The sequence below is a fragment of the Megascapheus bottae genome, chromosome 2, assembly GCF_031878675.1.
Source record: "Megascapheus bottae isolate mThoBot1 chromosome 2, mThoBot2.hap1, whole genome shotgun sequence".
In the NCBI taxonomy this organism is placed as follows: domain Eukaryota; kingdom Metazoa; phylum Chordata; class Mammalia; order Rodentia; family Geomyidae; genus Megascapheus; species Megascapheus bottae.
Genome location: NC_143510.1, coordinates 72953367 through 72967132, shown reverse-complemented (window position 1 = coordinate 72967132; position 13766 = coordinate 72953367). Strand labels below are relative to the sequence as shown.

General features: G+C 33.0%; 1 protein-coding gene across 5 annotated transcripts in view; it reads left to right on the top strand.

Moving 5' to 3' along the window:
* Cep290 (centrosomal protein 290) overlaps positions 1-13766 on the top strand; it is a 76606-nt gene that overhangs the window by 21426 nt on the left and 41414 nt on the right. For all 5 annotated transcript variants that reach the window (XM_090328340.1, XM_090328341.1, XM_090328343.1 and 2 more), the window contains 9 exons: positions 349-513; positions 2332-2481; positions 3297-3412; positions 5259-5361; positions 5444-5674; positions 7861-8034; positions 9552-9663; positions 11352-11557; positions 13381-13532. In XM_090328340.1, coding sequence (XP_090184466.1) covers positions 349-513; positions 2332-2481; positions 3297-3412; positions 5259-5361; positions 5444-5674; positions 7861-8034; positions 9552-9663; positions 11352-11557; positions 13381-13532 — 1409 coding nt within the window. The remainder of the gene's footprint in view (positions 1-348; positions 514-2331; positions 2482-3296; positions 3413-5258; positions 5362-5443; positions 5675-7860; positions 8035-9551; positions 9664-11351; positions 11558-13380; positions 13533-13766) is intronic.

Genomic DNA, 13766 nt, shown 5'->3' with positions numbered 1-13766 from the left:
TGAAGCTCAATATTATTTCTACTTCTTTATAAACATTGAAATGAAGATATAAAAAATTTAAGTCACTTTTCCAGTCAATAAGAGACTATTATTTCAGTCTTTGCCATCTTATTCTTCTCTGGGTGATTTTTGTAGTTCACTAATCTATTAACAAATTGCTGTTGCTTATTATAATGAAGTAATTATTGTGCTTAGAATAAAAGACTCTTAAACTTTATAATTTATATGAAATGCCATATTTTGTTCATATACATGAAAATGCTTAAATGTCAATTTTTATTAGAGGTAAAATTTTATAACTATGAACTTATGTTTTTCCCCTGTATTTCTAATATATAAATATACTAGGCTATAGAATCAAAGAATGCAGAAGGAATCTTTGATGCCAGTCTGCATTTGAAAGCCCAAGTTGATCAACTTACTGGAAGGAATGAAGAATTAAGACAGGAGTTGAAGGAATCTCGAAAGGAAGCTATAAATTTTTCTCAGCAGTTGGCAAAGGCAAATTTAAAGGTAAGAATATTACTGAATAGAAGAATGTATTAAGCATAGAATGTAAACTTAATAGGAAAGTAATTTAAAGAGCTGCCTTATGAGAAAAATGTTACCTTGAATTTTTTAACCTTAAAAGTTTTTAGAGTTTTCTTATAAAAATTAAGTGGATGCTGGATGCTGGTGGCTCACACCTGTAAACCTAGCTACTTAGGAGGCTGAGATCAGAACATTGTGATTTGCAACCAGCCTGGTCTGTAAAACTCTTTTTTTTTTTGATATTTTTTTTATTGTAATTAATAGAAGGGTTACATGATATTTGCCAGATAGATGGTGCATTAATTCCCATACATTGATACCCTTTCACATGTCTTGGTCCCCATTTCCCTCCCCTCACCCCCACCCCTCATCTTGTTTTCCCCCCTTCCCCACCCAGTTTCAAATAACCAAATACGCATATACCCAATATGTCAGATAACAAAGTGAAATACTGTAACAATATGAGATAACCAAGGGACAGCTAAAGAGATGAGAGATAACATAGTACCTTAAGAACAAAATCATTCATTATATGGCTTATGTTTCTATATCCTAGAGATCCTTTCATTCAGCATCATACTATATGGCCTTTTGTATCAAGGTTTTGCTCTATTGCCAATCTCTGCTAGGAGAGCCCAAGGTTTCTACTGATTATGACAAATGAGGGAAACCATTGAGCCTAAGTTCCTTTGAGTCTGGCTTACTTCACTTAATATGATTTTTTTCTAAGTCTTTCCATTTCCTAGCAAATGGGGCAATGTCATTCTTTCTGACAGCAGCATAGAATTCCATTGTGTACAAATACCACATCCTGTTGATCCACTTATCAACTGAGGAACATCTAGGTTGGTTCCATATCTTTGCTATGGTAAATAGTGCTGCAATGAACATTGTTGTGCTGGTGGATTTAGTATGTCCTTGTTTCTGGATAATTGGGTAAATGCCAACTAGTGGAATTGCTGGGTCATAGGGGAGGTCTATGTTTAGTCTTTTGAGGCACTGCCATACTGCTTTCCATAGTGGTTGAACGAGTTTGCACTCCCACCAACAGTGTAGTAGTGATCCTTCCTGGCCACATCCCCTCCAGCATCTGTTCTTATTAGTTTTCTTGATCCTGGCCATTCTAACTGGAGTGAGGTAGAATCTTAGAGTTGTTTTGATTTGCATTCCTTTTATGACCAGAGATGTTGATCATTTCTTCATGTGTCTATAGGCCATTTTTGTTTCTTCTTCAGAGAAGACTCTCTTTAAGTCTTTGGCCCATCTTTTAATGGGATGGTTGTTACTTTGGAGATTAGTTTTGGATTGATTCAATTTTTGGAGCTGTTGATATATTTTAGATATGAGGCCTTTGTCCGTTGTATGGTTGGTGAAGATCATCTCCCCCTCTGTAGGCCTCCTGATTAGTTTACTAGCTATGTCCTTTGCCATACAGAAGCTCTGCAGCTTAATGCAGTCCCACTTATCCAGCCTTTCTGTTATCTCCAATAAACCACCAAATAACCAGGAGTGGAGCTGTGGCTCAAGTGGTAGAGCACTCGTCTTGAACAAAAGAAACTCAGGGATCGTGCCAAGCCCTGAGTCCAAGCCCCAGCACTAGCACAAATGAATAAAAATTATGTGGAAGAGTAAGTGCCTAATTACATAAATATGAGCAAAAATATTAGGCACTTCTAAGTAACAAGGTATAATTTATATTTATCAAGTCATTCACCCACACATTCTTATATGAGAAAAGTATGAGGTTGTTTTCTTTTGAATGTACAGAAGTGTTTCTTATCCCTATATTGTTTGTTCCAGATTGAGCATCTTGAGAAAGAAACCAGTCTTCTAAGACAATCAGAAGGATCAAATGTCATTTTTAAAGGAGTAGACTTACCTGATGGGATATCTCCAACTAGTGCCAATATCATTAATTCTCAGAACGAATATTTAATACATCTCTTACAGGTACTGCAGATTTTGCATGTATGCAAATATAAAAGATTAATTTTCATGAATTCTTTTGAGTATTCTAACATAGGAGATATATTACTAATAGATTAAGGTAGTTTGATTAGTATAAACTAGTTTATTCCATTCATCTTCATCAGAAGCATGTTAATATAGCTTGTTCATAAATATGTCATTCATAATGTTTACACGTATTACCACAAGTAGGTTACTATAAATTAGTGATGAGTAATTGTATTTTTGTGTTGGTTGTTAGAAAAACGGTTCAAGAAAAATGTGATCAAGCTTTTTAGCTTTGTTATTAGGATTATTTTCTTCTTTTTTGACTACAGAAAGTTTCTAAGCCAAATTATCTTTTAAGTTTTTCATCCTTTATTGTTAATTAACCCATTAAATACTTAAAATATTATTCTACTAAATAACTTATTTCTGCTTGTTTTTCAGTTTGCTAGCTATGTTAAGGGCATTGTAAAAGTAATAATAAAAGATAATTTTTGTTATTACATGTGAGCTTTGAATACCTTTAACATCGTATACATTACCAGCATAATTACAAAAATAGTCATGTTGCCTTATGTTGTATGCCTTATAATAAAATGTTTACAATAGATTATCAGAATATACAATGGTAATCTACTATTTATCAGTTGAAATTAATGTATATCAAATAATCATAGAAATTATCTATACTGATTAAGGATTTGGTGTGGTTTTGTATTTTTTTTATAATCTTGGTGGAGGATGAGCTTATACCTTTAAATTCAAAATATACTCTGATGCAATAAATTTCTTATTTCTGAACTGATTTTTAGGAACTAGATAATAAAGAAAAGAATTTAAAGAAATTAGAAGATTCTCTGGAAGACTATAATAGAAAATTTTCAGTAATTCGTCATCAGCAAAGCTTATTATATAAAGAATATTTAAGGTATATATTTAACAATACTTCATAAATTTAATTACAGTATATTTTTAATAATGGAAGTAATGGAATTTTTCATAATGGAGTTCAATGATCACAAGCCCTCATATGTTCCTGACATTGTCTTGGTTAAGTATTAAACCAGACTTTAAAATTTGCTAGTATAGGGGCCGGGAGTTTGTCCTAGTGGTAAAGTGCTTGCCTGGCATGCACGAAGACCCGGGTTCTACTCCTGGGTACCACATACATAGAAAAAAGTGGTAGAGCTCTAGCCTTGAGAAAGTCCAAGGACATTGCTCAGGCCCTGAGCTCAAGCCCAGGACTGGCAAAAAAAAAAAAAAAAAAAAAAAAAAAAAAATTGCTAATATAAGACAGAGCAAGTAACTGGAGGGGACGCAGTGGCTCACACCTGTAATCCTAGCTACTCAGGAGGCTGAGATGTGAAGATTGTCGTTCAAAGCCAGCCCAGGCACTAAAGTTTGTGAGAATCTTATCTCCAGTTAACCACCAGTTAACAGGATATAGCACTGTGGCTCAAGGGGTAGATTGTTAGCCTTAGGCTGAAGAGCTCAGGAACAGCACCCAGGCCCAGAGTTCAAGCCCCGCAACCAAACAACTGACAAAAAAAGGGAAAAAAAGACAGTTTTCATTTCCATTCTTTTAATATTTTCAGACAGTAACATTTTAATGAATACATGAAAATGTGCAGAGTAATACATAGCATATATAAATATTTTTAAAATAAGCACTGTTGTTAGCTTCATCCATCATCATTTTATTCACTCCTTATATTTGTTTGTAGGAAATTAACATTTCTCCTTAACTCTGCCATCTCCTCTGATTTAAAAGAATGATTTCCATGGTAGAATTGGGAATTAGAATACCTAGTCCAAGAATGACTTAGGCATTAAAGTTGACTCCCATCTGATTCAACAATAAATATAGATTGTCATTATCTCCTACTTTGTTAATAATACAGTTGTAAAGATCATGAAGATGAAACGACACTCCCTAAGGAGAAGTGATACTGTGGTATTTTCCACATAAATTTAAATGCTTTTTGTCCCCCCTTAATATATCTGGCAAATTTTGATTCAGAGTTCATTAACCAGAATTAAATTATATGATCAGTTATCAACCAGTCAGTATGAAAGAGAATGACGTTGACATCATTAATCTTGGTTAATACTTAACAGATTATAATTGATTGTGCTATGACCTCTTTGTGAATTGAGATTTTTATATACTTATAGTATAGCACAATGTTTTAATGTATATAAAAATTATGAAGAGGATAAATCTCACTTAAATATGTACATTCCATCACATTTTTTATAATGAAAAACACAAACTACTCTCATGATTTCTAATTCTGATGTTTTAAACATTTTTCAATTAATTAGTGCTATAAGATCAAAATGCTGACACTTGATTTCCTGAATTAGTTTGAAGTAATGACTGAATTGGAGTCTTTATTCTTTTGTATTAGGACTAGTGAGTGTCCTTTAAAGACAGATTTTATATCCTTTTGACAATAATTCTTCTTTGAACTGAGTTTCAAACCTTAGTTTTCTGGTACAAATGTTCTAGACTTAGTTACATTCTATACTTCATGTCTGGATTAGACTATTACATTATAATTCTTAAATTACTTAAAAAACTAACCGAATGAAAATGTCTGCTCCTTCTCTGTCAAGAGACTGAATTGCTAGAATGTGTCTTTTTAAACAAATTTTTAAAAAACTTAGAAATTTCCATGATTTAGAGTTTTCATGTAACAAACTGTTTTATTGAATTTACGGTGTAATCATTTTACTACTGTTACTGCTTTGTGATTTTCATTTGTTTTTAGTGAAAAGGAGACCTGGAAAACAGAATCTGAAACAATAAGAGAAGAAAAGAGAAAACTTGAAGCTCAGATTCAACAAGATGCTATAAAAGTAAAAGAATATAATGTAAGTAAGAATATTTTAACATGAGTGTAGAGTTCTCATACTGAGATAGATAGATTCATTAACAGCAAAGTGTTTTGTGCAGAATTTGCTCAGTGCTCTTCAGATGGATTCAGATGAAATGAAGAAAACACTTTCAGAAAATAGTAGAAAAATCACTGTTTTACAAGTTAATGAAAAGTCACTCATAAGGCAATACACAACCTTAGTAGAAATGGAACGACACCTCAGGAAAGAAAATGGGAAACAAAAGAATGACTTAATATCCATGGAGGCCGAAGTTTGTGAGAAAATTGGATGTTTGCAGAGATTTAAGGTAATTCTGAATTCTTGGTCTTGACACTCTCTCTTTCTCTCCATATATCCATATATAATATATATTATATAATACATTATATTTTAATGTATTTAACGTATTATGTAACACATTAAATATACATATATAGCTTGGTATATAATTATACATAAATGTAAGACATTATTTATAATATATAAAATATGCTGTAGTAGGGTAGAATCATGGACAGCCAGCCAGAATGACAGTATCATTACTTCATGTTTTTAAATTATAGACATTTCTTTCCTAAATAGTTTTATTATACATCTTGACAATACAAAACTTTGATTTGTTGGCATAACAAAATGACTCTAAAAATATGACAATAACTCCCTTATTTACCTAGTGTCCGAACTTTGTTTACATTTCTTCAGTTTGTCCCATGTTCTAGTCAAGAATAATTCATGTATTGAGTTTTGAGGTACTATATCATAAATGGTTTTTTGAAGTTTAACAAGGATTTCTTTAGTAAATCAGAGTAGATCTGGGAGAGGTTGAAAGGAAAAAAAGATCACCTCTGGACAGCTTGGGCTTTGTGAGAGCAGGAAGCTTCAAATGACAGTCCTTATCCTGGTTACTTACCCCTTCTAGCCTAAGTTTTTGTAGATCAGTCTATCAACATAACAATTGGATTAGGGTGGCTCTTTTCAAAGACTTTTGTGACCAGGGTAAGGATTACTGATTTGTGCTTAAATGAAGAGGAGCTCACAGTGAGATGTGAAGTGGTAATTCAGATATTTTCCATCCCTACTGAAATACTTCACAATCAATCATAACTGTGCTTTTCTGTGTGATGTTTGCTTATCACAGAGTAACCTCTTAAAGAGAAGTAAAACTTCAGGCATTTCTTTCTGGTTTTATTAAAGATATTTTATTGTCATCAGTGACTTTATATGTTTCTGTAGAACATTATAATCATCAGTTTTCCATTAGTGTCACAAAAAAAACCAGATAAATTAACTTAAAAATAGCTAAGGTTGGGCTGGGAGTTTGGCTTAGTGGTAGAGTGCTTGCCTAGCATGCACGAAGACCCGGGTTCGATTGCTCAGTACCACATACATAGAAAAAAGCCAGAAATGGTGCTGAGGCTCAAGTGATAGAGTTCTAGCCTTGAGAAAGTCCAAGGACAGTGTTCTGGCCCTGAGCTCAAGCCCAGGACTGGCAAAAAAAAAAAATAGCTAAGGTTGTGAGATAAATTAATTTAAAAGTAGATAAGGCTTAAGACTTTACATCATAGGTTTGGAAGGTTTAGGCTATGATTAAATGTGGCTGTTTGGGGTTGTGGCAACAGGGAACATTATGGCAGGAGTATGCCATGGCAAAAGCTTACTTCATAATCATGAATCCAAAGGACATTTAGTTTAAAAATGTGTTTTGACTTGGAAGTTCCAGACAAGTCACCTTAGATGATGTTCTTTATTTCCCTAGAATTTGTCCACATTTGATTTGTTTTGGCTTATGTTTAACATCTTTGTTAGATTTGAGTGTTCACTGGTTTTTTATTTAAGTTTTGTCTGTGTGCACATCTGATTTGCTTTCTGTTTGTTAAGATTAATTTGATGTGTAGTTTTGGGGTATATAAGCCATATGTCAGTTGTACTCAGGGTGGTAGTGCTTTGTGACTCCAGTCACCTCCTGCCACCTACTAGCACTCTACTACAGACTCCAGATTTAGCCTTTAAATTGATGGCTTCATTGTTCTCATGGCTGAATCTACCTTACAAAATAAGTAACATATAATTTATTCCAGCTGAGTTTGGTAGAATGGTTTTCCATAACTAGTATGAACAGAGAGCTACTTTGATTCACTTAACAGAGTCAAGCTATAAACATAACTTGATAATGCTAATTTTGACACTTCTAATTGATTAATCTGAAAATTAAAAAGAAAACCAAAGGATACATGTGATATATTTTCTTGCTGTTTATTATATACTCTAGAATTATTTGGAGTTTCTTTATTATAACTAATTTACCTGTGAGTTATAAAAGGATTCACTTTAGGAAGTTTTAACTAAAAACTTTCAAATATGGAGTCACAAATACCTTCTTGTATTACAAATCATATATATTTTAATGACTTGTTTTTAATTATATTATTCTCAAAAATCTGCTTTACTAGAAAATAATTATACCAATGAAATCATTGTATCTTCTTTAAATAGGAAATGGCCATTTTCAAGATTGCAGCCCTGCAAAAAGTTATAGATAATAGTGTGTCTTTGTCTGAACTAGAACTAGCTAATAAACAGTACAATGAACTGACTGCTAAGTACAGAGACATCCTTCAGAAAGATAATATGCTTGTTCAAAGAACAAGTAACTTGGAACACTTAGAGGTATGCTTCTGTAATCGTTGAATATTACGAAATAAGTGACTTTACCTTAAGGATATGCAAATTGTTGTTTTTTAAAGATTGTGTTATTTCTGTAGATTTAGCAGAGGTATAATTCATTTATAAAATTCAGTTTTATCACTGATATCAGATAGAGTATTATAATTAAAGGAGGCATTTCCCATTTCTTTCTCTAGAGTTTTTCTCTATTTCTAAAACAGTTTTCTCATGGTCACTAGATTTTGTTCCTTGTGATAGATTTAGTTAAGAGTGATAATTTATTATATGGATTTTTTCTTTAGTCTTTATCCCAATATTTTTATTCTTCATAACACCTATTCCTTTTAATATTCGTATTATCTATTTTTTTCTAGCTAGTCCATTAAAATGTAAGTTTTGAGCATCACTATAAAAAAAAGTTTCAGATTTGGGAGAATTTCCATATTTCAGATTTTCAAATTAGGAATACTTACCTATATAACTATTCCAAAAGAAAAAACGTAGTAACAACATCAACAACAAAACCTTCTAGGGCCAGGAGGTAGAGTGCTTGCCTAGCTTGCACGAAGACCGTGGGTTGATTTCTTGGTACCACATACATAGAAAAAAGCAGAAGTGGTACTGAGGCTCAAGTGGTAGAGCTCTAGCCTTGAGATAGTCCAAGGACAGTGGTCAGGCCCTGAGCTCAAGCCCAGGACTGGCAAAAACAAAACAAAACAAAAAAAACCTTCTAAAACCTGAAGCTCTTCACGTGCATATGGTAATAAACACTCTCTTTACTTATATTTTTGCTTCTGAGAACTTGTTTACTGCATTGAGTCATTTTGTTCTTTGTATTTCAAGCTGTCTTTTGCTTTAGAGAATTGGCTCTTTTCATGGTTTTACCTGAAATACATCTTTGATAGTTAAGACCATTTTCAACTACTCTTACTTAGATATGCCTCTATTTATTTTTTCTCTTGCTCAGTAGGCTGATTCTCTTTCTCTCTCTCTCCCCCCCCCCCCCCTCTCTCTCTCTCTCTCTCTCTCTCTTCTCTCTCTCTCTCTGGATTCTGGTATTTTTTAATGGATTTTCTGTTGTTTCTCTTTTAATTGTCTATTGCCTTCCAGAGCCTCCCCAATTCTTGCCACACATATATACTCACTGACACCAACCTGAGAAGCCTTGAATATTTAGAATTTGGCCAATTCCTTTTCCTTTATGAACCTGTAGTACCTGCCACGGTTGCCATGTAAGGGTATTCTCAGTAAGTGCTTGTGTGAATAGGCAAGTAAGCACTAGTTTGTAAAAGGTGGGTCATTGAAATATCACAGGTTAGGCAAATTATCTTACAGCTTTAATAGCAGAAGCTAGTGCTCAGAAGTTTAGAGCCATTTACTAGATACAAAAGATTTTGGTGATTATTTTTTAATTTTATTTTACATTACAAAAATATGGAGAGAACTAATTGGGAAAAGTAGATTATGAGTTTTAGTAGATACTATATAAGATATTACACCATAATTTATCATTTACTCAGTGTGAAAACGCATCCTTGAAACAACAAATGGAGTGTGTAAATAAAGAACTGGAGATAACCAAAGAAAAACTACACACTGTTGAGCAAGCCTGGGAACAAGAATCTAAATTAGGTAAGCCTTATTACTGTACTAATACAAAATAATTACAATCTAAGAATGAATATTTTTATTTATAATAACTTTTCTATACCAGATGAAAATGATATTTTTTGTTTAAAAGCACAATATAGATTATATGTAATACATACTTTTGTTTCTGCCAGTTCTGTGGCTTGAAGTCAGGGCCTGGGCACTTTCCTTGGATACTTTTGCTCAAGGCTAGGGCTCTGCCACTTGAGCCACAGAGCTACTTCCAGCTTTTTTGTGTATGTGGTACCCAGAAATCGAACCCAGGGCTTTATGTATGGTAGGCGAGCACTCTACCACTAGGCTGCGCTCCTGGCTGTATGCATTTTTAAAATAGTTTGAGATTACATGTTTTGAAACATTGAAGTGATTTTTGAACAGAGACAGTAGATTTTCTTGTTATTACTTAGAAGACATATATTAGTGCAAAAAAAAACCCTTAATTGTTAAAACTTGAAAATATAGAGCTGGAAAAATAGAAGGAAATGCCAGCTACTGGGATACACCTCTAATCCTAGGTAAAATCAGGAAGCTGAAGCAAGAGAATCAATAGTTAATCAAAATAAAGTTGTAAACAAAACAAATACAGGGATTTTACAAAAACAGGGGGCCACTAGAACACTGTTCTACATATCCTGGGTTCAAATTCCAGACTCCAGGCAAAGTTTTTGTATTATAGAAACTGTTTTAAAAGTATGTCACTGCTTGTTCTTTTAAGCGATATGGCTACGTGTGAAACATATGAATTTTAATTGTGTCTACAAAACAAAACTATTATCTGATTTTGTTTTGTTTTTGGAACATGTCAACTATGCAAAATGAAAATGTGAATTTCCTCCTCCCACTGTCAAACTGATTAAAGAATGATACTCCTAAGTGATATCTTTCCATAATATTTTAGGGTTTTAGTTTTCATTTTATTTAACTACAACTTTGGGGTCCAAAGATGAGCCATGTAACTACATATATGAGTGAAGTATAATAATGAATAAAAGAATATGTAACGTTTGATATTACATATATTAAAAAGACAATAGTTTGTGGGTATATTTAGCTTGGCTTTGTTATACTTTAAAAATCAAGTCATTATACTTATATTCAGAAAGTAATAGTTTTTTTTTTGTTTTTTTTGTTTTTTTTTGCCAGTCCTGGGCTTGAGCTCAGGGCCTGAGCACTGTCCTTGGACTTTCTCAAGACTAGAACTCTACCACTTGAGCCACAGCACCACTTCTGGCTTTTTTCTATGTATGTGGTACCAAGGAATCGAACCCGGGTCTTTGTGCATGCTAGGCAAGCACTTTAACCACTAGGCCAAACTCCCGGCCCACAAAGTAATAGTTTTGCTGCAGTATCTCTTGAAGTTTGTTCAAGTTCTTAAAATATTTTTATAATTTCTTAATTTTCTACAGTAAGACCTCTACATTGTTATTTCAGCAGTCATTTGAAGAATTGTTTTTTGATTGTAATTTGATTGATGAACATTGTTTTAGAGATTAAATAGAATAGACATCTGATGGGCAAAATGTAAAGAGCTAAGAATAAAAGAAATGCATCACAACTCAAAATGACCTTACCATGGAATTGTATTACTTCATAAAACACAGATCTAAAATATTTAATATACAATTATGATATAAATAACAGGAGATTTACTTGGGTTTTATCGCATATAGGAAATGAATCTTACATGGATAAGGCAAAGAAATCAATGACAAACAGTGAAATTATTTCTATTTCAAAAAAAATCACTATGTTGGAAATGAAGGAATTAAATGAAAGGCAACGGGCTGAACATTGTCAAAAAATGTATGAGCATGTACGGACTTCATTAAAGCAAATGGAAGAACGTAATTTTGAATTGGAAACCAAATTTGCTGAGGTTTGATATAACTATTATGCAATCAAAGGGTAGAAATTTAGTTGTGGTAGACATTATATTACTAAGATTTGAAATAGAATATTCATATTACATTTGTGTTTCCTGTAATAGATCAATAGAAGGTTAATATCTGAATTTGTCAGATGAAAAGTAAGTATTTCTGTGATTGAGTTTGTTCCCTTAATGACATATTACTTGTACAAAAATACATTTTTGGCTTAAAGAAATTGGTTTACTACCATCCCTTTATTTAACAAATATTTATTTATTGCACATTACATACAAGACCCAGTTTGAGAGCTGATACTAATGGCAAGAAACCACAGAAATAGAAAATTCCACTTTTATGAACATTACAGTCTGTTTTGTTTGTTTTTAAATGTTTCCTAAATTTGTATGTCACCCTGAGCTGAGCAGGGAGGAAACTTTACATTCTAGTGGGAGTGTTTAGATTTTTTTAACACAGTCAGAATTCAATGAATAAACACTTCACAAATATTCAATAATATATGATTATATAATACTTACAATGTTTCTTTATCTTGATAATTTCTGTTTCTCCAAGTATAAATATCATTTTTGTTTAGTTGGGGGTACTAAAAAGGATATTATAGTAAGATTTTATTAACTCAATTACATTTATTTTTAGATTATGTAATCAAAGTAAAATGTAATGAGAATACTCATTCCATGCAAATTAAGACTCAGAGATACTGAAGAGTGACCGCCTAATACAAATGACTTTTGAATTAGAATACAACTACATTTTCCATAATTTGTTCATAAGTGATCTCTCTTATCAATCTCTTTTATAACAATTCATATCTATTTCTAGATTAAGGATAAATAAAAGTCCTACAGTAATATTTTTCTTTCTTTTTTATTGTAATGTGTGGAGGGGTCACAGTTACATTCCCCAGACAGAGAGTACATCACTTCTCACACATTGACACTCCCTCTCATGATTTTATTCCCATTTCCCTCCCATCCCCTCCAAATCATCTTGTTTCCCCCCTTCCCTTTCCTATTTCAAATAAACAAATAAAGGTATATACAGTATACCAGGTAACAAAGTCAGATACAGTAACAATATGAGATTAACCAAAAGGCAAAAAAAGAGAAGCAAAATAACATAGTACATTAAGAACAATAATCACATAATACAAAACTCTCATGAAGATGTGGTATTGATACATAATGGAATTCTATGCTGCCATCAGAAAGAATGACATTGCCCCATTTACATAAGGAAATGGAAGACTTGGAAAAAATCATATTAAGTGAAGTAAGCCAGACCCAGAGGAATATAGGCTTAATGGTTTCCCTCATTTGTATTAGTACAAACCTAGGACTCTCCTAGCAGAGGACTACAGTAGCTCAAAACCTAGATATATAAGGCCATATAGAATGAGGCTAAATGAAAAGATCTTCAGAAAGTAGCCTACAGTAATTTAAAGATTAAATTAATGGGATACTTCATCCAAAACAGATATACTTGATATAGGTAGAGCATGTTTTAGCATGCCTGGGACTGTGTTCATTCCTCAGCACCAACAACAAACAAGCCAGGCTCTGGTGGTTCATATATGTAGTCCTAGCTGCTCTGGAGGATGAAATCTGTAAGGGCACAGTTCAGAGTCAGCTATGGCAGACTCTGAACCGTCAGACACTCTGAAAGATTCCACCTTCAAAATATCCAGCAAAAAGCTAGGGTGGAAGCATGGAGCACCAATAAAGTAAGCAAAAACTAAATCCTAAGTTTAAGCCCCAGTATAAGCAAAACAAACAAGACACTAATGTATCTGAATATTTTTTTCTCTTAGCTTACCAGAATCAACTTGGATGCTCAAAAAGTGGAACAGATGTTAAGAGATGAACTAGCTGATAGTGTGAGCAAAGCAGTGAGTGATGCTGATAGGCAACACATTCTAGAATTAGAGAAAAATGAAATGGAACTGAAAGTTGAAGTGTCAAAGTAAGTATGTGCAACATTTTAGTCATTTGATTAGATATGGTGTCTATAATTCTTCCTTTAAGGAAAATATAACTACAAGCATATTAGATAATACTTTTACTGCCAATACTGGTTTCTTATTGTAAGAACAGGGTAATAATAATGTGGTTGATTTTTATTAGAGTAAAATAATAACTGTGATGAGGAAACAACTCACAATCAGCAGTTCTCAGAACACAGGAATACTGTTGCAGA